Source organism: Alternaria incomplexa (assembly GCF_024043165.1).
Source record: "Alternaria incomplexa strain BMP 0042 chromosome Unknown scaffold_5, whole genome shotgun sequence".
NCBI classification, from domain to species: domain Eukaryota; kingdom Fungi; phylum Ascomycota; class Dothideomycetes; order Pleosporales; family Pleosporaceae; genus Alternaria; species Alternaria incomplexa.
In genome coordinates, this window is record NW_026249854.1 from 1,656,515 (window position 1) to 1,683,527 (window position 27,013).

At 53.3% G+C, this 27,013-nt stretch overlaps 7 protein-coding genes across 7 annotated transcripts; 4 read left to right on the top strand and 3 right to left on the bottom strand.

The window, feature by feature from the left end:
- Nucleotides 1-652: 652 nt before the first annotated feature.
- Nucleotides 653-2,851, top strand: J4E90_004467 (uncharacterized protein; the record flags this gene model as incomplete). Its single annotated transcript, XM_051434032.1, has 5 exons — nt 653-1,344; nt 1,393-1,616; nt 1,662-2,036; nt 2,082-2,660; nt 2,721-2,851. 5 exons carry the CDS (start codon nt 653-655, stop codon nt 2,849-2,851), a joined length of 2,001 nt encoding a protein of 666 aa, XP_051292550.1.
- A 505-nt stretch (nt 2,852-3,356) lies between these two features.
- J4E90_004468 (uncharacterized protein) lies at nt 3,357-6,550 on the bottom strand (the record flags this gene model as incomplete). Its single annotated transcript, XM_051434033.1, has 2 exons — nt 3,357-5,015; nt 5,969-6,550. 2 exons carry the CDS (start codon nt 6,548-6,550, stop codon nt 3,357-3,359), a joined length of 2,241 nt encoding a protein of 746 aa, XP_051292551.1.
- A 3,310-nt stretch (nt 6,551-9,860) lies between these two features.
- J4E90_004469 (uncharacterized protein) lies at nt 9,861-10,760 on the top strand (the record flags this gene model as incomplete). The annotated part of the gene is made up of 2 exons (XM_051434034.1): nt 9,861-10,281; nt 10,330-10,760. The coding sequence occupies 2 exons, from the start codon at nt 9,861-9,863 to the stop codon at nt 10,758-10,760; spliced, it is 852 nt and encodes a 283-aa protein (XP_051292552.1).
- Nucleotides 10,761-16,466: 5,706 nt separating this feature from the next.
- J4E90_004470 (uncharacterized protein) lies at nt 16,467-17,045 on the top strand (the record flags this gene model as incomplete). Its single annotated transcript, XM_051434035.1, has 2 exons — nt 16,467-16,473; nt 16,549-17,045. 2 exons carry the CDS (start codon nt 16,467-16,469, stop codon nt 17,043-17,045), a joined length of 504 nt encoding a protein of 167 aa, XP_051292553.1.
- A 1,615-nt stretch (nt 17,046-18,660) lies between these two features.
- J4E90_004471 (uncharacterized protein) lies at nt 18,661-20,334 on the bottom strand (the record flags this gene model as incomplete). Its single annotated transcript, XM_051434036.1, has 3 exons — nt 18,661-19,660; nt 19,716-19,929; nt 19,986-20,334. The coding sequence occupies 3 exons, from the start codon at nt 20,332-20,334 to the stop codon at nt 18,661-18,663; spliced, it is 1,563 nt and encodes a 520-aa protein (XP_051292554.1).
- A 1,874-nt stretch (nt 20,335-22,208) lies between these two features.
- J4E90_004472 (uncharacterized protein) lies at nt 22,209-24,564 on the top strand (the record flags this gene model as incomplete). The annotated part of the gene is made up of 2 exons (XM_051434037.1): nt 22,209-22,590; nt 22,718-24,564. 2 exons carry the CDS (start codon nt 22,209-22,211, stop codon nt 24,562-24,564), a joined length of 2,229 nt encoding a protein of 742 aa, XP_051292555.1.
- Nucleotides 24,565-24,864: 300 nt separating this feature from the next.
- On the bottom strand, nt 24,865-26,568 carry J4E90_004473 (uncharacterized protein; the record flags this gene model as incomplete). Its single annotated transcript, XM_051434038.1, has 2 exons — nt 24,865-26,061; nt 26,122-26,568. The coding sequence occupies 2 exons, from the start codon at nt 26,566-26,568 to the stop codon at nt 24,865-24,867; spliced, it is 1,644 nt and encodes a 547-aa protein (XP_051292556.1).
- Nucleotides 26,569-27,013: the final 445 nt, after the last annotated feature.

The window sequence follows — 27,013 nt, forward strand, 5'->3', positions numbered from 1 at the left end:
TAGAGACGGAAAGGGGCTTTGCATAGCATTATGGAGAGAATTGAATATCCATGTCAAACTATAAGTACTTGTCCATGCATCCTGAGAACCTCGGTCGCAGGTATTGCCAGCATGCCAACCCAAAGCATATCAACGTGACAGTGTATCTTCTCGCGCCTTGAGATTGTAGAGTGCCCACTTTTGAAGCCACCTAGTATGATGAATGTCAAGGATGAGCGTGACCTGGATGGCGTTATCGTACCCGTGGATCGCGGGGATCTCCACCGATAGCTCGGCGCATCCAAACCTCCGCCCATGGACCTCATTGACGTACAACCTGCCCAGCACACCTTCGCTAGCTTTCCTGCAGCAGATCCTCCGCTGATGATACCATGAATGCACTTGTGACGATCGCCTCACAGGAGCCCGGGTGCCGTTGATTCTTGCCCTTGCCGTTGGCACCTTCCAGCACAGAGTACCGCATTCACTCGGCGCCAGAGACAGCTAGCCCACGCGTCACTGCGCTGTTGGACATCTCCAAACCCCGTCAGCGACTACGACCGCCCGTTCGACCATTACTACTCGCGTAGTCTGCGTGTCCGCCCTTTGCGATCGCTTCCAAACGTCCGCCCGAACACGCTGGTACTTGGCAGCAGCGCCACTATCGATCACTATGAATCCTCGGAGGGACAGCTACGCCAGAGTAGCTGCTGCATCGGCAGGCAGCAATAGCTCATTCCAACAACCCACCCGATCCGGCGCCTTTGCACATCTCGCCAACAGCGGCTCAACATCGCACCCGAACCGCCTCTCTCGCTCCATCGACGCCGACGGACATATGTCTACGAGTTTCGGAAGGGCCGGTGGGCCACTGCCCTCATACTCCAGCCAGTCTGGCTACTGGCATGGCTTGGGAGGGTCGACACAGGATATACCGCCGTTCTTCGTGCCTTCCTACCTGCGCGGGTCCAAGCACGCCGAGAAGTTACAAGAGGCGCACAAGGCGAAGCTGGCAGCCCAGCGGGAATACAAGTCAACGCACTCGTCCAATGCAGGCTCGCTGTCTACTAGTTCTAGCAGCGTCAACCTGCACAAGATGGCGCCGTCGCATCGCGGTCTCACGCATGAGATAGTAGAGCGTGCGCCGGTCTTTGTGGATGAGCCGGTAGCGCCATGGCCGACACGGTGGAATGACGCAGACAGGTTTCCTCAGCTCGAGCTGGAGGATGGTCAGAGGCTGGCCAAGTTCTCGGGCTCACAGAAGACACACGATGAAGCTGCGTCGGTTCGCGCGGACTTTCCCATGCCGCGGCAGTGTGGGATCTACTACTACGAGGTTACTGTTGTTTCTAAGGGGAAAGACGGGTATGTTTGCTTGACACCTTTTGATGCACACGCTAATTCACTGGGCAGTAGAATGATCGGAGTAGGCTTCTCAGGACCCAAAGTCGCTCTCAGCAGGATACCGGGTTGGGAGCCCGACTCGTATGCGTACCATGGCGACGATGGCCAGGTTTTTAGTAATACCACTTCCGGAAAATCATATGGGCCTAAGTTTGGCACACTGGATGTTATCGGCTGTGGCATCAACTTCCGGACAAATACTGCGTTCTTCACAAAGAATGGTCATATGCAAGGTGAGTACGCGAAGTGAGAGAAATGGATAGTTCTAACGAGCTCAGGGACGGCTTTCCGAGATCTGAAACCCAATATGCCGTATTATCCTACCGTAGGCATGAAGAAGCCCGGCGAGATGGTCCGCGTCAACTTTGGCCAAGAACCCTTCGCTTTCGATATTGACAAGATGGTACAAGACGAGAAGGCCGCCATACAAGCTGAGATCGCCCGGACCAAAACAGAGGCGGGTGCGTTGGGAGGCGAGGATGCGTTGATACATCAGTTGGTGGGACAATATCTGGCGCACGACGGCTATGTAGAGACTACACGAGCCTTCTCGGATGAGATTGTCGAGGAAGCGACAGCGCTTGCGAATAACGACGAGGAAGACGTTTCATACCGAGCAGCAGTAGAGGATCTGGATGCGCTGAACCGACAAAGTAAGTTCGTCCCTGAGACTACGAATACAGCCTAACAGGAAGCAGAAATACGGACAGCTATTCTGGAGGGTGACATTGACAAGGCACTTAAGCACACCACCGCATACTACCCCTCAGTGCTCCGCGACAACGAAAACATCTACTTCAAACTCCGCTGCCGAAAGTTCATCGAGATGATCCGACGATGCGGAGAGTTGAACGCACAATGCCAATCCGCACCAGCACCATCATCCAAACGATCCACCGCTTCGAATCCCAACAAGCGCAACTCAACCGCAACAGAAGAATACGATTTCGAAATGGAGCTCGACGAGCAACTAGGCGTACACAACCCACCACCCAGCTGGGACAACAAGGACCAAGACGACTACTTGGAAGTCGGAGACGAAGACGACATGGAAGACAAGGTAGCCAAGAGCGAACGAGCGACAAGCGAAACTATAACATATGGCATGGAGCTGAAATCCGAGTTCGCCAACGACCCAAGACGGGAAGTGAAGCGGGCTCTTGAAGATACGTTTGCGCTTATAGCATATGCGGATGCGCGGGAGAGTTCGCTGGCGCCTTTACTGGAGATTTCGGGGAGGGCGCCTGTTGCTGAGGAACTCAATAGCGCTATTTTAGGTACGTACAAGATGGAAGATGCAGAAGAAAGAGCTCAAACTAACAACAACACCCACGCAGTCTCCCTCGGCAAATCCTCCTCCGCAGCCCTCGAACGCCTAATCCAACAAACCGAAGCCCTCGTCACCGAACTCGCCGACGACGGCGGGCCCGGCGCTTTCATCAACGTTCAACGCGATTTCCTACAGTAGTATTCCTAGGAGGTGGGCCAGCCATGTATTCTTGCTCTCAACATGGCTCGGGAAGATATTCGTGTGTGCAAGAAGAGGTATGGCGTTGTTTATGCGAGTGGGCAGTGGGCGCGCAGGTGTATGTATTGGGGTCTGGGCAGGGGGGCTTGGAAAGGGTTGGGGTTGTGCTTTAAGCGGGGGTGGGTAGGTGGTATGAGTGGCAGGAAGAGGCCTAGGAGTAGGGATGGGAAAGATGAGGAGATGAGGAAAGTCAGACGGAGGGCGGGACTGTTGCGTTTTTCGGATGGGGGGTTGTGATATCATTATCTTTTTTTGGATTGAGCATTTGCATAGCTGAGGCTGAAGGCGTGGAGGGCGTTGTTTTGGCCCATTGAAATTGGGAGGATATCAACATCACTACTTTCTTGCTTTGTTTTGTGTAGTCTACTAGCAGGCATCTCAGGTCTGAACTGAAATTAGGAAGCCATCCATATCTCATCATATGAACCATGTACTCACGACTTTCTCACAGCGGCCACCACCACCTCTTCTTCTTCTCGCCATCCCCACTCCTACTCTCTTCTACCTTTTTACCCCCCTTCCCCTTCCCCCCACCCTCCCCAATCTTATCAAAGAAAACAACCATAATAGTAGTATCATCCACCGCATTCCTACTCAACGGCTCCGGCCCCGCCAACACGCCCAAAAACAGTCCCCTCCTACTCCCACCCATCGCATTCCTCGCCAAACAAACCGCCGCATTCTCATCCTCAATCGCAAAATACTGCGGCTCCGCTTTCCAATCTACATCTTCGCCGGCCGCGGGGTCGCACGTTACACCCGGGTCCAAGCTGGAGAAGTTTTGAGGGAAAACGGGAGGGTTACGGAGGAGTTCCGGGTCGGCCTTCACAGAGCCCTGGCCACGGGCGCGCGCGGCGAGATAGCGGGACACGCACTCGACGGCATGAGCGGAGGAAATCCGATCCCAAAGCCCGTCGGAAGCGAGGATGAGGAAATCGCTTCTTCCCCCTCTCTCTGCTTTCTCATCATCACCACACAGCATGCCATCCCGCGGCTCCCTCCTCACAACATCCGTTTCCGTAACCTCAGGCTCCGCCGTCATATACGGGGGACTCAGATTTCCCGGTCGGGGCGCCGTACCCCAGAATTTGTGCTGGCACGCCTTGATAGTCTCGTTATCCCATTTCCAGCGGTGGTCGCCGAAGCCGCGGGTTACGGCTATGCCGAGCATGCGGCCTGTTTTGGGGTCTATGACGGAGGGTTCGTCGGGGTGTTCCTTGCTTAGTCGTTCGACTTCTTTGGCGTTGAAGCCGGTTTGGTCTTCCGAGAGGGGGATGCAGGTGTAGGTGTTTGTGGAGGGGTCCCAGCGGCCGAGGACGGCGCGGGAGTCTCCTGTGCAGGCGACGCGTAACTTGGAGGTTTGGGGATCGAATGCAGCGAGTAGCGCGCAGGACCCAGAGAAAGCGGGTGTGAGCGCGGCGATGGCGGCGGCGTTGGCGGCGGGGAACCAGGCTGCGGCTGTTTTGGCGCGGGACATGATACTTTTGTCCGTGGCGAGGAAGGCGGTTTTTATGCTGCTTTCGATTTGGTGGCTTGAGGCGTGCGGTGTTAGGGTGCTGAGCGCGGAGGACACCATGGGGATGAGTGTCCATTGGAGGTAGAATGCCGTGTGTCGTCCTGCATGGCCATCTAGTACAGTCCAGTAATTCCACAGGTTCTGCCCGGGACCAGGCGACGTTCCTAGTGCGAAGAAATCCTCACATGGCTCGTTGCTGCGGAACCGGCATCCGTGTGTTATGGGCATTTGCACGTCTGGCATGCCTTCGACACCCTTCTTTGAATCATCGGGCGTCATCATCCATCCGTAACATAGCTTGTCGAATTGCTCCGAGAAGAACTTCGCTACGGCGGGGTCTCTCATCGGGGCGCTGGGGTCTGGGATGTGGAAGTCGAGGATGTGTTGGACTTCTTCTTTTGAGGAGTAGAAGTGGAGGGGTTGGGCGAGTTGGGATGCATCGTCGCCGGTTTCGAAGGCGCCGTAGACGCTGTCTGTCCAGTCGGTTTCTACTATGTCGACGAAGTAGTATGCTAGGCCGCCTAGGGTGAGGAGTACAAGGACGGTTTTGGTTGGGAAGCGTGATTCTAGGAGTGTGGTTGTGGGGTCCTTGGCTGGTTGGTTCCATCGCGTGTTAGAGAGGGGAGTATGTTTTTCATTGGTTCTTGAACTCTCAGGATGGGTTGGTAGGAGTCTTGTCTGCGAGAGGGCACGTGATAACGGACTTGACAGAACGCGTCCTGTGTGTGGCCGTAAAGCACGGGTCGTCACCGCTAGTGGCCTCTGTAACCGCGTTTGAGGCTGTGCTTTACCGGCGCATTTGAGCCGTACGGCGCTTCCCAACCTTCTTGGAATCATTTTACCTTGAATGCTACCTGTATCGCAAGTTGGGTGAGATGTGTTCTGCTTCTCGCGCGTTGTGGAGCTTAGATTTGAGGGTCTGTGCACGCGCTAGTTTGATCGCCCTTTCACGTGGAGCAATCGGGCAGGTGCTTGGCACGAGAACAATGAGTCCAGAAAAGCATGCGCTGGCTTATAGTTGCAAGGCCTTTGTGGGATACAAGCTGTTTGATCGTGTCTGTGTGATCATTATAGATAGTTCTAGTGTGAAACCATCGCTCCATGGTCATCGGCAGTGGTGTCTACGAGTTTAGTGATGAAAAGATAGTTGCTAATAATAGGCTATGGTAAGGATTGGGTATCTTCGTTACTTGCTTGTGCAACTCATGAAAGCCATAAGGATCCAAAACGCCTCCCAAAACCAAAGGGAAACATCAAGTACGCCACGTATACGCCGACAAGAGTGATGTTGGTGGCCAGCAGCTCATTAATCTGACCGGACGAGTATAAGCAACGGTCTTGATGTGTAGTTCTGATACAGTTCCATCTTTCTTCGGACACCGATGCCTTGTATTAATTCCCGGATGCTTTCGTACGATACACCGACCAGGAATCGCAGCGTCCAGCCTCCTCCCCATCTCCGTGTGTAGCAATAGACGTCGGACTTTGAGATGCTCAAAACATTTGGTGTGAGGTGGAGGTCACATCTCTGTCCAGTGTACATCCTCTATGCGGTCTACCTCTTCGTACTCTCGCTTCTTCTTCTCCTTTTTCTTTGCGTTCGTGTTCTTACGCCGGAGCATCAACTTCATCTTGTTTGCCAGTTTTCCAAAGGCGGCCGCTGTGGGAGTGCTGGCTGTCGGCTGAGGTGACGTAACATCACCCTGTGGAATGTCTTCGCTCTTCGGGGGGAAATCTTGTTGTGATAGGCTTGCTAGCTTGATCGCGTGGGGGCGATTGACGTAGCTCGCCTGCTTAGTAGGGTGCGATGAAAGCGATGTCTGTGATGAAATCTCCTTGGCAGAGGAGACCGGTTCTTTGGACTGAGCTCTGACGGTGCTGGCTTTGGGCTTTGGTGGGGCCTTCACAGGCAGTGGTTGTAGCATGCGCCATACTGGCTCAGTAGGGCTGGAAGGTTCAGAAGACGAGGACATGGGACGGACTAGGACCACCGATGAGTCGTCCCACTGGTGGTCCATCCTTGGTGAGTAGGCTGGCGTCGACGGCTCCGAGTCGATGAAGGTGCCGAAAGACTTTGCTGACATTGGTGGGGGAGACATTGGTCCCAGGGATTGTGGTGTCATAGGAGTGTGTACAAGAGCTGGAGGAGGATAGCTCTTCGTGGACTTTGCGGAGAAACGATGTGGTCGTTCGGGTGATATTGTACGCGGCTGCTTTGGCAGCCCGTGAGTGGAGAGCGGTCTGTGGATGCTGGCACCCAATGAACCCGAGCCCAGGCTAGGCGACGGCACCGACAGTGTAGCCATGTCTATGGGTGTGACAGTGCCAAGTTAGGGACAAGCTTTTCAATGAAGGTAGTAATCTTAAACCGCGGAGGCGTTGTGTGATAGTGCGAACGAGACGCACGATACGAAAAGAAGCGCGGGAAAGGCGGCGGCGAAGGATGTAAAAGAAGGCGGCACCCGTAGACACGTAAGTACCGAAAGGAGAGTATTGCGGCGTAGCAACGAGACCGGTCAACTGGGTAAATCAGACGGCAGAGGAGACCAAAGCTGCGCCCCCAAACGAAACAGAACGATAACAGAGGGCTGAAAGCGGTACAACCTATGATCTGCAGGCTACACTTTTGTTATATGAATGCACCACACACGCGTCATCCGCGCCGCGACGGTGCGTACCACACCGTTTACAGCTGACAGATCTATCTGCGCATTCCTGCTACTGAGGTGGCAATGTGGGACTACGCCCGTTGGTCTATACGCGTGTCAAGACTCGAGAGCCGCCTGTCCTGACCCCGCCGTCGCGACATGGCACGGAAAGCTCCTAAAGGATGAAGGACGTTGGATATGGGGCTAAGTAGGGCATGATTGGCGACCCAACTCGCGGGGGCGCTAAAGTTAGCGCTTCATTGGCTGACGGCGGACAACTTGCATCAACCACGCCGCAATTCATATAGAGTAGCGCCTGCAGGATAGGAAGTGCCAACAACGGGGACCCGGGGTGTGGACCAACATCGGGTGCTGTCCTGAACGGCTGGGATCTGCTGTCGTGGTTCGGTCTCGACGCAAGGCGGCTCACAGCCCCCATTCGCTCAACTTTGTTGCATGGTCTAGCGAATCAGCGCGACGAAGCACCTTTTCAGCCTGCGAGCCCCTTCACCTAAGCATGACCGCTGCCCGTTTCGAGGTGTAGGTAAGTTCCTCGGACCTGATGTCAGACCACAAGAAGAAGGCGTTCTTGTGTATGGTTCGCTGCCCTGAAGCTCCTCCAGTTCTCGTTCCCGAGGCGCTCAGCCTAGAGCTAGGATCATGAGTTCGCTGATCAGAGTTGGCCCCCAAGGCCTGAGTGGTCGAAGGTCACGCCAAACCTGTCCTTCATGACGACCTAGAACTTAGGGCAGTGTCCGGCGCGTCTGGTGAAGGACGACTGCGCCGCAATATCGAGGATGTTGAAAAGTGGGTATAGCCCATCTTGCTCGCGGCAGAAACCGTTGTGCAGTGTTGTGTAACACCCATAAGCGCCGTGCGAGGTTGATCCATGCAGGCTACTGGTGGGAGTGTACGAATGCCATACCAGTTGTAGACACAGTCGTGCGTCAAAGAGCCTTTTTAGATTAACCCGATGCGCGTCCGTGAGGGGTCATGGTAAGCGATGAGATTGTTGCAGATTGCTCTTAGGCCGTTCGGGTAGTTGATAGGAAATGTTGCGTGTCGCAGTCATCGCAGGCCGCGGGACAGAAGCTCGGGCCGTCCGCAGGGTCAGGATCGCCGAGACGAGGTCCAAGAAGAAACCGCATGCAGGTGAAGCTTGACTGTCAACGGCTATTGACCAAGATAAGTCGATCCTACGTGTTGTTGCATCGGCCCTTTGAGCGGGGAGCAGGAACTTGGAAGACGCCCGCGGGCGGGTCGCCAAGGAACTTTCTGCGTCGGGACCACCCTCAACAGCCGCCATCAGACCCTCCCTCCCTTCCAGCTTGCACGTATGTCTCCATCGAACCTCATCTGACCATGCAACACTACTTGTTTGTCCGCGCATGACTTGCCCTTTGGATGCAGCCAACGCTGGGTGTGGGACGTCAACAGTGTTGGATTTGCACCTGATCGCCCTGCATACTGCCGTGAATTGGACCGTCTATCGCTGTTAATTCTCTCACCAGTGAGAACCACATGAAGGCTCGGAGCTTGCATCAGATGAAATGCGCTTGCTCTTAATCTCCTGGAATGAGACTGTGTGGACGTAGGTAAGATGAGCAAGACGAAGTCTAGGACGTCTCAGGAGCGAGGTTCCGTTTCGCATACTGTCTCCTTCCATCTTTGTGTCAACTATACTTCTTTCACAAGATGAGTGGCTTTTCCGTCGAATTTACCCTGGTCTTATTGTCTCATGGGTGCCACCCCTCATGCCAGCACCAATTCGTTGACACTCATCATTCCCTGAACCCGATGTGAGGATTAATCTCATGCTCTGCGGTCAACCATACAGCTGGGCGACAACACAGTCGGTCATCTTCCACACGACGGTTGTGTCACGTCCTTAGATTCCAACGCCAGTCATCCTGAAGTCCATAGTGTTCGGCCTTGTCTGAGCGCATTGCGAATTCGGATCATTGACAGCGAGTCCTCCGACATCGCAGGTCCTTACACGTCCGCTGAACATGCTTTACAACTGGACTCAGACTTCATGCAGCAAGTTGCCAGACTTTACGCTTCTCGTCATGTGCGAAGGTGAAAACAGCCCGCTCGAAGCAGTAAGTCTCTCCAAGACATGGCGGAGTTTGTCGAAAGATACTCAGCTGACTCTGAATATCCAGGCCAGCAAGAGACTCCTCGAGCTACACACTGAATGACGAAAATGCTGCCGTGCGGTCCGGTCGGATGGTCTCAACCATAATTCACAAGTCATACAAGAGCGCAGCTGGTCTCGTTGAAAGAGATGGATACGAAATCACGGAAGAAGAGTCAAAGGCATTCTTAGATGCCTACACTCCACCGGCATCTCGATGACTGAGGTGGTGCTACAACCCCAGAAGAGGACAAGAACAACACTTTCACCTTATCATGGAACCTTCATCTTGCATCGACTCACGTTCATCTCAAGTAAAATCTGTACTCCTTGAGCCTTCAGGGATGTTGTACGCGTGGTAGATCCTGACATCTTCCCCCCCTCTTTCAGACTTCCTCTATTGTCCGCTAATGGCCGCGCAATCGCTCAATTGGGACGTCACCCAGCAATATCGACTCCTCTTCACGCTCACATTCACCTTCACTTTTGACGTCAGTGCGCAAGCTACCCTTTGATCACTATCGCAGTTTGACAAACGCTGTCACGTCGTCTACGTACCAACACTTCGATATCCGCGTCTCTTTCTCGGCGACATCTCCATTCCCTTCCCTTTGAACGCACACGTATCCGCCGCGCCGAACTCAAAACATGGATTTCCCGCACGCGCAGATGCAAGCGACGCTGGCAGCGACCAACTTCTCGCCAAAATCAGTCCCGTCGCTATACCCTCAGCTTGCCAAGTCACAGAAGAATTTGCATCGCAAAGACAGCTTCGTTCCGAAACCTCCCAAAGTGCAGGAGAACACTAGCGATAATGGCGACGACCAAGGACAGCGCCAGGCTTTCCGCAAGAGTAGCATCAAGAACTTTGGCAGTCTCTTCGCGCGCAACCGCAGCAGTATCGCTAGTACTAGTCCATTGACGCAGGTCATGAGCTCCGAGTCCGAGGGCAGAGACACAAGCGTCGAGACCGAGCGCGCAAGTCCGCAGACCACACTCGTCAGCTCGGACATTCCTTCTCCTAGTAATCTCATGACTGTTGCCGAGAGAGAGAAAATCCGCGAGCGTCGTACGTACCCTCGACCTCCACTCCAACCCCAAACTAACAAGTCCATAGACCGAAAGTTTGTCAAGCTCCAAGGCCTCGGACACGACCACCCTACCGTCTTCACCGCCGACCCAGGTGACTACTCTCAGTATGACTACGACGATAGCGTCGATAATCGGCGGTTCAGAGACGAGTGTGGAGAATGCGAAGGCACACACGTCGCCCACGACCTTGCGAGTCCCACACCGAGCAGCCGCCACCGTCGCAACGAGTCCCTACACGTCAACCTCAGTCGAGAAGAAGTGAAGAAGTACGCCGACGAAGTCCGCAACATGACCATCGCAGACGTCCACCTCTCTCTCTTCGGCTACTGGATCAAAGAGAGCGACGAGCACTTCCAGGAAGCTAAGAAATATCTAAGGGAGTTGGGTCTCGATCGCGTGAGTCCCAAAGACATGTTATTCATCTGGAAACGAGAAGCTAATGTGAATACTGAATAGGGCTACACCCTCTCCCGCCTCAACAACTTCTGCCTCGAAGAACTCTGCCGCGACGTCCACGACATCCGCCCCTCGTACGCTAAGCCCACTTCACAAATCCTCCTCCATAGATGCGCACGCATTGGGAACTTGCGTTGTCCGGGCACTGCTTGGTGTCACGCAATGTTCTAGATGCCTCTGCCATGTCTCTCCTTACCCTCGTCTCACAACCACCTACCTTCTCGCCCATGTCTACTACTACTACTAGCAGCGTTTCATAACCATCCAGAATACCACCCATATTCTAGATACACATGTCATAGCTGCATTCACACATTACACAAACTAACATCTGCTTCTTACGTCTAGTGAATCCCGTACTACGATCCTCAAGCGACAAGCTGCCGCCGACTCCCCCACACATGGGGGCACTACGACGCCTACACGTTCTTTCTCGTCGCCAGTTAGTCCGCGGATCGACAAGTTGCCGCCTTCACTTCACCTTCAGCGAGAAAAAGTGATAGAATCACAAGCGTTGAGGTCGACATCCCTTGGTTCACCTGGTGGACGAGGCGATTACCCACCTAACAGTACGCTACATCCCCGTCAACCCCTCATAAACTTCATGTTGACTAACAACGTCAGCGCCCGACCGCCCTATGCCACTCGCGTTCCGCTCCCCCAGTTCACCCGTAGGTTTCTTGCCGTCGCCCTCGCACTCCTCTGTCTTCTCCTCGCCTGGTCCGCCGCCGGTAGGGGCTTCAGATGAGTTGTCTCTGCGACCGTCCTCGGTGACGTCGTATGATTCGTTCTACGACGAGACGACGGATTGGAATATTAGCGTTGCGGGCATCTATCAGCAGGTGGTTGAGTTGGAGGATGTTGGTCAGATCGATAGGATTATTTCTGATCTGGAGAACATGAAGGCGTTGTACTCTGAGGAGACCTGAAAGCGTGTATGGGGTCAAGGTATGAGGGAGCGTCGGACATATCGGTGCATCATCAGGGTAGTATTGGATTGTGGAAATGATCTGAAGACCTCCTATCTACTACATCACTCAAGAAAGCAGCCGCTTCAAAAGTCTCCCATACAACTCATTCTCGTGAGTACAAGGGGATGTTCCAAGCTCTACGGAATTCCGATGTGTGTGTTGGTAGTAGTATGTATATGCAACGAAGCTGTAGGTAGGGGTAAAAAAGCGAACACCTGCATGTCTTCCGACGCACCGACCACGCTCAACACCCATTATCGAGCGCATACAACAACGCAGTCAGACGTCTTCTCCGGGCTAGCAGCAATGACGATCAAATTTCAATAAGCATGTCAGCATACAAAATCTCCCAACATGTACACACGCAGGGTAGCTAGAGGCGCAAAAATTGACAATATCACATAATGAGACACCAGAAACAGCAAAGCAACGTCCAAAAAGCTTCAATTTTTACGACTGCCGGAACGGGATAGATGCCGAAGGTACCGAGTGTTCCGGTACCTACATGGGCAGTACAATACACTGCACTTTCTCGATAGGCCATAATGCCTGTCGTCCATCGTCCAACAAGGTACCTAGGTACCTAGGTACTTGGCATGCAGACGATAAAATGCCAGACGTCAGAGCCGCAACTACACTGAGAACTCGAGGACCTCAATTGCAGTTCCGACTCACGTTAGCTAGAGATAACGTTGTCCAAGTCTTTGAAATCCATAATACCTCTCATCCCTTCCAACCCACCTCCCCTCTCTCTCCGCCCATCATGGCGACACAAGCATTCGACCCCTCGCACGTCGACCTCACGACAGCCGATAAAGCCGAAGTAATCTGCTACTTCGCCGTGGGCGAAAACGAATACAACGGCATGCTCGGCGCGCGCATCTCGTCCATCTTCGTCATCGGCTTCGTCTCCACACTCGTAACCTACTTCCCTGTCATAGCGCGCAAGAAACCATCTTGGAAGATTCCGCTCGGGCTCTACACCTTTGCGCGCTTCTTCGGTTCGGGAGTCATTGTCGCAACAGCGTTTATCCACCTGCTAGATCCGGCGTACGAAGCAATTGGCCCGGGGAGTTGTGTGGGAGAAAGCGGAGCATGGGCGGAGTATCCATGGTGTGCAGCCATAGTACTGACGTCCATAATGGCGGTATTCTGCGTAGATCTAGGAGCAGAAGTGTATGTCGAACGGCATTTTGGAGTGAAGAAGGAAGAGAGCGAGGTCTCCAACAACGCGTTTCTTCGCTCTGACTACAATGCCACCACCGGAGTCGCACCAGTAGCCTTGGTGGACCCAGAATCCGGTAATAACCCAACTCAAGACCACCAAAACGGGGATCAAGACCACCACCGGAAACACACAGCAAGCCTTCGCAGCTACCACTCTGAAGCTTCCCTCTGCACCACCTCAACAGCAGCCCGCCTCTCCTTCGCGCAGCAAATCGGCGCGTTCCTCGTCCTCGAATTCGGAATCATATTCCATTCCGTCATCATCGGCCTGAACCTCGGCGTCGTCGGCGACGAGTTCAAAACTCTCTACCCGGTTCTAGTGTTCCATCAGTCCTTCGAAGGGTTGGGCATCGGGGCCCGCTTATCTAGTATCTCATTTCCGCGTGGCAAGACCTGGATGCCGTGGGCGCTTTGCGCCTTGTATGGGCTCACGACGCCGCTGGCTATTGCCGTGGGGCTGGGCGTTAGGACGACGTATCTGCCGGAGAGCAAGGTCAGTTTGATGGTGCAGGGCGTGTTGAATGCGGTTAGTGCGGGGTTTCTGATATACAGTGGGTTGGTGGAGTTGTTGGCTAAGGACTTTTTGTTTGACAGGGAGAGGACGAAGGATTTGGGCAGGCTGGGGTTGATGGTTGGGTATGTGTTTCTTGGGGCGGCGATTATGGCGCTGATTGGGTGGTGGGCTTGATGGAGGGGGGTGGTGTAAAATGTAGATTCATTGAACGGATGCATGAGGGTACATCGGCTAATGCATTATTCATTGTAGCTACTTGTCGCAACCGCCCCGCAGAATACATTATAACTATTTTGAGCAGAGATACATGTGCTCTATCGGATCAACAAGCCCCTTGACTTCAGGTCCATTCCCTTCTCTCTCTCTTGACAAACAGTAAGTTTCGTCACCACTGGCGCCTGCTGTGTAGTAGGACTTCGAGTGAACATACTTAGATCCGGTCTTTGCTCCTCACTTGGTGGAGGAGGCCGAGGAGGCCTTCTAGCAGATCGTGCGGGTATCGGTGTATCTGGCAACATTATATCTTCATTCAGTGAGTGCCTGGATCCTGCCGGGGAATTGGGTGTTGACATGCTCGCTTGTATAGCAAGCAGAGGTTCTCGTATGATCGGTTGTGGGAACGACTTGTATGATTCGTAGGGCGTGCCACCGATGGTGATGCTACCAGACCAGGTTTTCGAGTGTCTTGATTTGGGTTTGGCGGCCGGCGATTGGGATGCTTGGAAGCGAGAGTATGGCTTGAGGCAGAGACTGCAAACGATGAGAACGGCTAGTGTCGTCTGGCCTTGTGTGACCACGGCGTAGGGTAAAGAGTCGAAAGCGGGGTCTCCATTGCGATCGTATGCTTGTCGAAGATAAACCAGACGAATGATAGATGCTGCAACTAAGCTACACGGGACATCAGCAAGGTCTCAGCTGAGTATTAGGTCCTTGCTTACATGAAGCGCATGGACAACAGTAGTGTCGCCAAGGCTTTTTGGCGGTAGGATTCCCGCAGTGTCCATATGTGATGTACCGAGAGAGTGATCACGGCTGTTTCTAGAACAGTATCTGTGATGGTGGCGATCATCCAGAAAGGTATCTATACTATGTTTAGAATAACTTCAGTCACGGTGTGACAACCGGACTTACCAAGGGAATACACTTCCCAGTCCACACCATCCACGGCGTCGGTAGTTCACACTGGAAAACCATGCCTGCCAAAACTGCAATGGTCCATATCAAGACCAGTGTACTAACAGCTAGGACGCTTGCCCTGCGTAGTGTGCTATCTGCTAGATGATAGAGAAACAGTAGGACCGAGCTTTTGGCGATGCTTATTGTCAAAACGAAGAGTATCGTCGTAACATAAAGCTTGAGTTGGATCTGCTCCAAGTCATCATCGCTGAGGAGACAGTCCCTCTTCCCCAGGCCCGATTCAACAGCCGTGGATATTATCACGGTGCTTCCAAGGGCAAAGACCGATGCGGTGACGATAATGACGTCATCTGTCGACGAGAGATGGCGAAGGTGTTCAGATCTGTATCGAGCGACGACTCGTGCTACAGTGCATATAGCCTATGACAATGATCAGTATTGAGATGGAGACCCAGACGAAATTCATACCAATAGGCAAGCAAGAAACCAAGCTACCATTACCAGAATAGTACCATGATTCTGAGCTGAAATGAGCGCATTCTCATGCTGGGCTTGTTCGCACATCGTGTCTTGCGCGGTTCGGAGATTGCATTGGAATGAGCCTTGATGAATCTTTATCGAAATAGCATGTTGGCGGCTACAAGGAGATGAATAGGGCCAGATGTTCTCGAACTTCGGACAAGCTGCATACGCTGTTCGTAATGCTCCCTTAAAGTCCGAGTCACCAGGACTACGCGTCTTGCATTTCATGCGAATGATTGCCTTTTGTCGCGGCAGAGACGATGAGGGGTTCGTATAGTTTCGTCTAGAGAACCACAAATAGAAGCGGAAGGGATGTGAGTCGCGATCCGCAGCGAATCGTAGAACAACATGACGGCAGTGGGCGGGATTCGATGCTGATCGGTCGCACGCGTGCCTGCATCTAGGCTAGACGGCCGTCGTGGAGCTGAGCCCAGGTCCGTAGTGTTGGGATGAAGGATGGCGCCACAGTGATACGGGGATGTTGTACATGCCGGAGCGCTGCCAACCCGCAGATGGTGGCAGCTGAGGTTAGATGATAGCGTTTCAGGACGGGTTTGGGGTTGTGAAAAAGCAATACTCTCTCGTATACCTTGACATGCCTGTGGCAATCGCTTCTATGACATGTTCTACTGGAGTGAACCCTGCAAGAAACAAAACGAGGGGAAATCATGCCATCGTAGTGCATCATAGGTGATCACAACGAGGATCGTAATGCGACAGACAGCCAATAGTTGTTTGTCGGGAACGGGCCGTACCTAGCCAAGTCCGATGTGCTGCAGTCTTATCGGAGTGTTGAATGAAGCAGTCCTGCCCCAGATTGAAGCATGACCAGATGACACGGCTGCGAGAAGACTTGCTGTTTTCTGTTTGGTGCGGAGTCCGACTCACCATTGGTGGCGTCGAGTGAGGCAGCTCTTTCGGACTTCATCCTGGCGGGAATGAACGCGTTGCCTCAAGCACCACAAGCGTGTACATGATGACAGGAAGTCTGTGAAGAGTGAAACACATGACTTAGCCCGGTAGATGCGATAAGGATGAGCAAAGGGGCACGATGAGGAGCCGTGGTAGCTCACTGAGGCGATGTGCCCGTTGGACCATGTCGGAGAAGGTCACACAGTTGCAGTTGCGTATGAAGTCGTGAATCTCTTTTAGCCGCGAAGTTACATCCGGATGGAGGGTTGTGAGACGGAAGCCGAGTTGTACGTCTGTGAAGGTCGCACGGGCCGGGTGGTTGACGTCGGCACTTGTCGTTATCGATAAGAACTTTTGCGCAGGAGCGTTCCACCAACTCTATGCGACAGGAACTCTCTACGATTCCTCACACCCAAAACAGCCATGGTATGTTATCCCGGTCGCGTACGAATGGTGTAAGCATGCTAATCCTATCTCCAGGCGCCTATAAAGAAGCGCACAACAGCGCGCGCAAAGTCCGCTCGCGCCGCCCGTCCCACGACTACCACTGCAACTCTCCCAAAGCCCGACGGCATCCCCTCGTACCCTTCCTCCAAGCGCGACAAGCTAAAGATCAAACACTCCTCGTTTGTATCCAAAATCGAAAAGTCCTCTGCCAAGACCCAAAAACGGCGACGCCCCAATAACAAGCTCATCGCAAACCTCGAGTCGCTCGCCGACGCCCTGCCAGAGTCTGGGGAAGATGGGCTCGAAACAAGTCAAGCGCGGATAGTGCAACCCCAGAAGATGCCCGATAGCATGAAGAAAACAAAGGGTGCGAAGAAGCGGAAAGAGAAGCTGGAGAAGTTGGAGAAGGAGAGGTTCAATGCGAATCTGGCACAGCTTGTGGGCGGGAGTGGGAAAGGGGCACAGGGCGCTGATGCAGTACAAGATCGCTGGGCGGCGCTCAAGAGTCATGTGCAGAGTAACATGCAGACGAAGCCTGAGTTCGCACAGCAGTGAAAGTCAGGCGTCTGAGACACAACGATAGAGACCTCACCAATGGCTCAGTGGAGCGGATTGGCAGGCGAGGAACACTGAAGAGATACCCGCGGAACCATGGACGTATTGGCAGGAAGTAGGCCAGGCATTCTGACCAGGCACGAAATTCCCATCCGTGTCTGCATCGTCCAGATTAGGCGCCCTACTCTTCCGCATTTCAAAGCTTTACAGCACCGACAGTGCGAGTCGATGTCAGCATGATCACAAAATCTCCCATCAATCGATTTAACGTGAGCAATGATGTGGCAACAACACGGCAGCCCAGCATCGCGCTGTGTAATGCGTGGCGGAAACTTTCCGTAGGATCATGATCGCTTAATCATCGACTCTTGTGCATAGCAGCCACCTCCCTTGAGCCCTACACCAACATATAGCAGTAAGCAGCCATGCAAATGTGTAATAGTCCATGAAATCCATTCTCTGGCACACCTTACACTGCATCTCCATACAGTGATCCACAATGAACGAAGCCGCAATCCTCACATCCCCAAACTCCCCTCTCACATTACAGACCCTTCCCATCCCCACACCTTCCGCCTACGAACTCCTAATCCAAGTCTCCCTCATCGGCATCAACGCCATTGAAGCTAAGATAGCCAAACGTGGCACTCCACCCGCGCCTTCCTATCCCTTCATCCTAGGCTCTTCTTACACGGGTACGATCGCTGCCATCGGTTCCTCAGTCACGAAATACAAAGTTGGGGAACGCGTTCTCGTTAGCAAGAGATTCGGTACACAGGGCAACGAGTATGGCGCGTATCAACACTACGCCCTCGTTACTGCGAACGAGAAGATGGTAGTCAAACTACCGGAAGGCATGAATAAAGGTGAAGAAGTAGCGTTGGTGGCCGTGGTGATGAACGCAAGTTGTGTCCCTGGACTTTTCTCCGGGCGATTGGGGTTGCGCAAACCAGGTCATAAGGTCCAAGAAGGAGAAGAAAGACAAAAGGTATTGATATACGGCGGAAGTTCCAGTTTTGGTCGTCTAGCAGTGCAGTACCTCAGATGCGCGGGGCACCATGTTATCACAACATCTTCACCACAGCACATGGGTACTGTATGTGATCTCATTGGGAGCGAGGGTAACATCATCGATCACACACTTCCTCCTGACCAAGTAGTCGCTGAACTCAGAGCGCGTGGACCATACGATGTCGTCGTGGATATGATATCCACTGCCCAAACTATCCCCCTCGTAAGTCGCGTTCTGGCAGCGCAAGGCGGCGGGAAGCTCTTCGCTACGCAACCAGCGTTTGGACATGAGGATTTGCCAGATGGTGTAGAGGGTGTGTTTGAACCGTGGTCAGACTCGTTGTACGAGGAGGGTAATGAGGGACTGATGAAATGGGTGGTGGGGATGTATTTACCGTTTGGCATGGAGAAGGGGTGGATGATTGCGCAGGAGGTTGAGATGGTGGAGGGCTTGCAGGGCATTGATGCGGTTTTGGGAAGGATTATGGAGGGACGTGGTGGTGGTAAGAGGTATGTTGTTGAGATTGGTAGGTAAGATACTCGACTAAGGATCCTGATTCCAACTCAGTGCTCTTACCCACATGGAGGACTTAGAACTACAAGCTCAATAATCCGGAAACTCAGTATCAACCGTACTTCTCCACGCCTGCAGCCCTCCCCTGATATCACCAATATACCTCTTCCCTCCCGCATCGAGTCCAAGCTCTTTCATCTTCTTAACCGTGACCTGCGAGTCATTGCCCAATCTACACACAACGAAGATGGGTTTCTCAGATTGGCGTAGCATCTTGGTCCAGTCCTCTTCTTCGACGGCAGAGGCAGGTCCCCGGGTAGCTGAGACGGTAGAGAAAGGCACGTTGATACTTCCGTCGATGTTACACAGGTCAAACTGCACCTTCTCCCGTACGTCAACTAGCAAGTGGCTTTCTTTCTTCGAGACCGTTCCCGTGAAAGGATTGACACCGGATCGTAATTGGTCGTAGTTCTTCGCTGATATACGTTCTTCAGGGGCCAGTGGGTTGTTGTCTGGAAGTAAACTGCCGCAGAACTGGACATAATCCAGACTCCCCGACTCTAGCGCTTCTGCACTAATCGTCGCGTGCGTCGAACAAGCAGCACATTTCGCTTTCCGGCTCCTGAGCCGTATAGACCGGAACATGGGATTCGAGTAAGCCGAGAAGAGGAGAAGGCTCGGTGGATCTGCGGGTGTGGTGGTGGGTTTGTGGATGAGGACTTTGATCGCTTCGAGTGCTTGCAAGACGCCCATTACGCCAACGACCGGTCCTAGGATGCCACCGTCGCCGCATGAGACGACGGATTCGGGGGGTGGTGGTTTGGGGAAGACGCAGCGGTAACAGGGGCCTCCGTTGGGATCGCCGGCTGGGAAGGGTGGGTTGTTCAGGACCATCATTTGGCCGTCTATGCGGAGGGCTGATGCGGAGACGAGCGTCTTGCCTAGGAGGACACATGTATCGGATATTAGGTAGCGTGACGCGGGAGTGTCTGTGCAATCTAGTACCAAGTCGTACTGTTTGAATGTTGAAATCGCTGTCTCTGGGCTAAGTCGGGATGTGTGAGGGACGAGTGTAACATTAGGGTTGAGCCTAGTCTAGTAGGTTAGCTGGGTTTCCCGTAGTACAGATTGATGGGTAGACGCACGACTTCAAAGACACCATCGCGCTCTCGACTTTGGTCATTCCAACTCTGGCCGTAGAATGTAAGATTTGTCGATGTAGATTCGATTCTTCTACAACGTCGCCATCCACTAGTCCAACGGTACCAACTCCTGCTCCGACCAGGTATGCAGCAGCTGGGCAACCGAGACCGCCCACACCTACGATGAGTACACGGGCATCTTTCAAGCGAAGCTGACCTAAGGAACCCGAGCTCAGCACCATTCCGAATGCTCTTATTCAAGACCAGACTTACCTTTCAGACCGATCTCAGGCATGATCAGCTGCCTTCCATATCTCTTGTACTCGTTCTTCTCCAATGGCCATTTTGGCGCATCTTCAGCTACAGCGCTTGCGGCTTCCGGCGCCGTTTGCTCTTGCTGAAGGATAGAAAAGATCTCGTCGCGAAACTGATCCGGGACTCCAAAATTCATGTCATGATCCATGGGGTTTACAGGATCAGTTGCTAGTCGCCTTTTTTGCGGCACAATCTTGCCCTGCTCGCGTTGATTGTGCTCCGCTTCCGCGAGCTGTTGGCGCAGATCTTTGAGTGTGGCTTCGCATGTTGCAATTTGCTTGCGCAATGCGCTGATAACCGAAGTCATGTTGGTGTTTGCCAGGCGAGTTGCCTACATCGTGACTCTGGCACGTCTGGGATGCTTGTGGCAGCCCGATGTGGGGCCGGGTCGTCGCTACCACATGCAGTCCCGCAACGCTAGTCTCGATTCTGCGGGTAAAGGCACGTGCGCGGTGTCCTTCACGCAGACACGACGCGTAGTCTCGTGGTCATAGTGAGTAAGACGCGACTTGCGAAAGTCACGTTTAGTGAACAAGATTATAAATATCGAGTTCCACCGATCGATGAGCGCCCTATGTCCTGGAACAGAACTTTAAGAGCCTACGTGACGATGACACACGCGTAATGGAGTATGTAATCGGCACGCCATAGGTCACTACAAGATCACACTTCGCGAACGATGCGCAACTTCATCATTCAAGCCTCCACGACTTTAGGCAGCATCTTCTCGTGATGTTGGCTTCGCCTTTAGCATGCTTGGGCGTACAGCCTCAAGCGACCATTTGAACACATGGAGCTCTTAAGGCAGCGGTTGACGCCCATTTCATATCGTTGGCCCGGGCTATCACACCGCAGACCGAATGGCGAGGCAGAGTCGTGAAGGCTTGCATATAGGGCGGCTGAAGTGGCTCATGGATGTAGATGGACTCGATTTGGCGGGCCCTAGCCTGACCACCCTTTCGAAGCTCAAGTGATGACACGCAGCGGAAGATTGCAGGTTGACCTTTTCATTGGGCTTTATATCGTTGATGCATACGTCTTTGCGCGAATGTGATTCTGCCAATCTTTTGAGCAGGTGCAGGCATGCAGGTGTCGCCGTCCTTTCGCGACCGATCGGTAGTCGAGGCAGCCGAAAGACGATTGACGAATCTGACATGCTGATGGGAGACCGGTGGATAGATTGTATATGGGAGGATGACGCGCCGGATTTGGAAATATGATGCAAGTCAGAAAAGTTCCGTAGGGACGATTGGCTGTTTGAGACGGCTTTCGAGGCGGAAAGCAGGGCGTTTTCCATGGCTGCCATCACCATGCGCCGGTGTCTGAAAGCAGGCTGAACAACGTCGGTGTGGCAATACGGCTCTGCTGATGCCGGATGGCTTGGATATGAAGATATTCTCATGGCTGCTGTCAGGTGAGGATCTAGATGTCACTTCTGCTAAATGCAGCACTTGGCCGAACAATGGCTCAGCTCGTGTTTCGTTAAGAATTCTCCTGGTAGGCTAGCAGCTCGAAAAAAGCATTGCGTTGACGAATGATTGAACAAATGGGCTGAAGCACGTTGACCCGGATCTGCGGGCGCGAGGGTCGTGTTCACGGGAGAAGCACCGAACGAGCGGCACCTAGGCATTCGTCGCGATCCATTCGTTACCAAGGTTCGGCGGGCGCAGGATAGATGTCAGCATGCACCAGCTTGGATGATATCGCCATGCGCAGTGCCCGATGATCTGTGCTGCAGGTCTTCGAACGAGGGGCGAGACAAGGCGGCGATAGGTCGCCGAATACTTATCTTTCTGCAAATGATAATCATAGCCCTCGGCGCAGTGCGACGACAGATCCTTGTGCTTTGGAAGCTGGGCGTCCCCACAAGAGCGGGAGAGGTTCACTGCCCGTAGGATTAGTAGTGGCGCCTCCACTTTTTGGTTTGGTTCAGAGCTGACCTTCCACCTTAGGCCGTCGAATGGTCTGGAAGCCGCATGCAAATGTCAGCTGCTGCTACTGGCTTCGTGGGCCAGCATTTTCACTAGTAGCGACTGCTTAAGGGGTTTCAATTGACGTATACCTGGTCAGTGTGCCATCTCCCTAACACTGTCCTGCCGCCCCGCGGAACAACGGGGACGAACCTCAGCACCCCGCACCGTCGTCATATCCATCACCCATTTTCAACCACTCCACGACGCCATGGTATCTGTTTGCGCGACATGTAAAGGTCTCCAGAAGCACCTCCATGGATCGGACAGCGTGCAAGAGAATGGGCCGGATTCGCTCGTTTGGGTCGACACGACGCTGCCAAATCTGAGGTCGAGATCAAGTTCCTGCCGCGCGTGCGCGCTCCTCCTCAATGGCATCCTTCTACACCACGACCGGTTCCCAAACATCAACGAAGACAATGTGAGAGTGAAGGCAGAAACATTCAGGCCAAAGAATGGAAAAGTTCCCCAAGAACATCTTGCCGTCGAGCTCCGATGGAAAGACAACGACGACCATGACGATTGCCACGAGGATGAACATGAACATGCGGCAGGCCATGCAGATCTGAAACTCGAGTTCTTCACCGATGGAGGTATGCCAAATTTTCTTCCGACGTGCTTCAGTTGATGTAATGATGGTCGCGGTCGTGGAACGGTCACCTCCAGGGCTACTGCTAGCTCATTCGCTCTGCAGGAACGCGTGGACTGACAACACCGCAGACGGCCAGTCTCCTTTCTCCGCCATTGGGCGCGGAAAACATGTGACAGAAAATCCACTACAGAGTACTGGCTTAGCAACAGCGCGAGGCTTGATTAAGAATTGCCTAGAGAACCATGTTACATGCAGTCGCCGAGGCAAACCGACCACACTACCGAAGCGCGTTCTAGACTTGCTGTCGCGCGACGACTCCAAGAGCATGCGCTTACACGAAAGTGAATATATCCAAGACGAGAGGAGATACGAACACGGCGAGTACATCGCCCTGAGCCATGTCTGGGGACTGGCTAAAGGGATCCCGAAGACGACTTTGGCAAACCTGCAATCACACAAGAAGAGCATTCCATGGTCAACATTGCCAAGAGCATACCAAGAGGCCGTCTTCCTCACCCGAGCGCTTGGTTTCCGCTGGCTGTTTATCGATAGTCTGTGCCTGATACAAGATGACGTCCAGGAGAAGCTTGAAGACTCGCTCAAGATGGACGAGATCTTCGGCAACGCCTTCCTGACGATTGCGGCGACCTCCGCATCCGACAGCAGTACCCAACCCCTCTTTCCCCCTAAAATACAGCCATTCAAGATCCAAGCAACGGACAACAAAGGCTCGCTACATAAGATCAACGTGCGGGAGCAGCCGACTCATTACAGTTTCAAGGCGCCTTTTGACGGAAATGCTCACATGAACGAGTGGGAGCTACCCTTCAACATGTCCGAAGAAGCAAATCTACACACGCCCCTCTTGATTCGCGCATGGCCGTACGCCGAACGCCTACTTTCGCCGAGAGTGCTGCACTTCACCAAGAGCGAGATGATTCTAGAATGCCGAGAAGGCTACCAATGCGAATGCGGGCGTATCGACGACAATACATATGACACGCGGCCATGCGACCAGGTCAAGCAAGAGTTTGGCAGAGTCCTCTACGAAACAGCAAACAGGCCACAACAAGCCAACACCAACGGAAATATGGGCCACACCCGTATGGACAGCATGACAAACCAACTGGCATCCACGAACCTCACGAACGGCGCCCAACAGGAACTGTTACGCAGACGCGAAGAGACACTCCAACTATGGTCCTACATCATAACAGAATACACCGCACGCCACCTCACCTACGACAGTGACCGCCTAATAGCAATAGCAAGCATCGCCAAAGCCCTCTCTCCAACCCTCCAATCAGGCTACATAGCCGGCCAATGGACCTTCAGCACCCTGGGCCTCCTCTGGTATCCCAACGACAGCTCACGCTGCCGGCGCCCGAAACTAGCCCAAGGACAAAACGTGCCAAGTTGGTCGTGGGCCTCCGTCGAAGGCTCCCCCATCTTCTTCGACAACACAAGCGCCATGGATCTCGCCTGCCGCGCTTCCTTCGGTCCAAAAGGCAAGCGTGCGAGTGCCTGGTCACCCATCATGGGCGAGCCCCTCGAACTCTCGGGTGCCATGGCCGCAGAAGTCGTGTTTCGCTCGTCTCCGCCTTCTTCATCTGCATCGCCGGACGCACCACCCTCGTATAATCTAGCGAAAAACGGTATGACCGTTGACTTTACTCCCGACGTCGTTCCGCCCCGCGGCGAAGACGCGCTGCAAGACGGCGAAACCCTCGTTTGCGTCCTCGTCAGCATGACATTCCGTTCTTCCATAGTAGGTATTGTGCTCAAGTCTTCGTCTTCGGCGGGGAATAACACGTATCGTCGTGTCGGCAGATTGGAATGCTATGAATGTACGCCTGAGGGGACGGAACAGGAGATGAGTGAGGATGCGGAGGCGCTGTTTGAACATTGGTTCCCTGAGATTCAGGATATGACGCAGTTGGATAATTATCCGCAGAGGACTTTTACTGTGGTTTGAAGTACCTGGGTGTTGTTGGGAGGAGGATGGAACTCGTCATGTGGAGTGAGTGGAGGTGGCTGGGCTTTCGTTCGTGCTTTGTATATTCGATACCCCCTTTGCTACTAGCATCTTGCGGTAGTACTTTCGTTGTTGGTGTTGCGTTGTGGTCGGGACGCGGGAGAAGGTTGGTAGCTGGTGTTTCTACAGTTGCATATATTAGGTATCGACGAAACACATTCCAATTGATTTCGAATGAACATCAATGCGCACAGGCATCTCGAATGTATAACGAGACCTCAGTTCACGAGCTACAATCCATCAATCCACCTTCACCAAATTCACCCTCCAACCAAGTAACTCCACACTCCCAACCTTCCCACTTTCAGCATCTACATGGAACACAAACGTGTCAAGCGGCTCCCCCACATACCTCGCCCAATCCCCATTATTCCAACTCATACATTCCAGCCCGGCCCACAGTTTCCTCGCCGGCCTGATTTGATCAGGCAGCATCCTCCAATTCTCGCTTTGCGTACCCAGAGAATCTGGATCAGTTGGGTACAACCTCGCGCTAAAGTTGTCCAACGGGACATTCTGCTTCATAGCCAGAGCAGCAATGATGTCAACGCCATTGACGCTCAGCGCCTCTATAGCCAAACCCGGACCTGCCGTCGAAGACAAGACCAGGGTGTCGTTCGAAGACGCAGTCTCAAGCACATACCTCCCAGCGTACTTCCCCTCCGCCTGCTGACGTGCTAGTTTATCCGCCCACGGGACCAACGCACTCACAATCGTGTCCAGCAGCTCAACACTCGAATAACTCGTCTCGCCCCCCGCCGCATTAATCGTAATGCTGATGTCGTACTCTGGGATCAACACAAGATAGCTCCCATAACCCGGTACACCACCCGATTTTGTATACACATCGATCGCGCGCGGAAACTCGAGCGGAAGGTCGTCGATACGGAAGATCTCCCATGCTACACCGACGTATTGGTGGAGAGACCGGAGGAAGGTGGTGGGCTGCATCCACTTCCTCAATGCTACTTTGCTGAGTAGCTCCCCGTTCTTGAGCGCGTGAAGCAGGGTGAGCAGGTCGTTGGGTGTGGACCACAAACCGCCTGTTGGGTTCAGATTGCCGAAGGGGGCCACGAACCATGAGGCATCTTCAGGGCGGCGGGGTAGGACGGCGGTTCCGTCATCTGAGGGGACGGAGAAGGAGGAGTTTACCATGCCAACGGGGTCGAGGATGAGCTTTTGGATCACGTCTTCGTAGGTGGTGTTGTGGGCTGCTGAGATGGCTTTGCCGAGGAGTATGTACCCGATGTTGCTGTATATTGCGCGGGAGGAAGGGGAGTGTGGGGCGTAGACTGGGCTGTTGAACTCGTCGAGGAGTTCTTGGGGCGTGCACATTCGGCCGCCGGGGATGGGGTCGCAGCCGGGGAGGGTGTTGTTGAGTGGTGGGAGGCCGAGAGCGGTTGCGTTCTGGCCGAATGCTATGTCTGTTGTGTAGCCCTGGGGTGGAGTGTTAGTTCTAGTGGTACAGAAGGAGAATCAAGGGGTGGAGGGACGTACGAAGCGACCGAGACCGGAAGTGTGATCGGTTAGGGACTTGATCGTTACATCTCCGTAGTATTCTTCGTTCAGACCAGGAATGAACTTCGTAATTGTATCATCCAAGTTGATCTTGTCTTTACTCAACTCCAGAGCAAGTGCTGTGATCAGCTTGGTTGCGCTAGCTATACGGAGCTTGGTGTCGAAGAGCGACTGATTGACTTCACGGCCAGGGGCTGTATGCTCATATTGGAAGACTGTGGTGTTGCCGATAGAAGCCTGGATCGAAAATGAAGTGTTTTGTATGAAACTGAAGTTTTGGAATACAGCATCCGGTATGCTGAAGTTGGAGGTATGGGCAGCGAGTGATGGTGGTGGAAGAATTGCACCTGGTGGTGGGCATAGGGAGAGCGCGGTGGGGGCTAGCAGGGAGAATACTGCGGCTACCGGAAGTAGCATCTTTGACATGGCTGGTATATGACAGGATGAGTGAAGAGATCAAAGTTTTGTTTTAAAGAAGAGCTCTTCGTGAGCATAGAGATAGAGTGGTGCATCTTGGAAGGTTAGTACTGCCCTTTCTTATACGGAAAGATGAGGCCTCCCAGAAAGACGGTGACACTAGTACATGCACCGCCTACTCCATAGCTTTGATGCTTCTTTTATCTGACTGACGACTCCAGCATGGATCTGCGCAACATTCAACGAGTCTTTACGCCCTGTGGAGATTGTGTTGTTCCTACGGGTCGTCTCATGAGAGCTGCTACCCATTAGACAGCCTAGCTGAATGACGTTGAAGTCATCTCGATCATAGTCATAGACATTTAACCCATGCCAGCACCGCAAAACAGATGCTGTACACAGCAGCTCGCCTATCTTGAAAGACGCACCTGGATGTCGAAAGATGGGGTAGGGC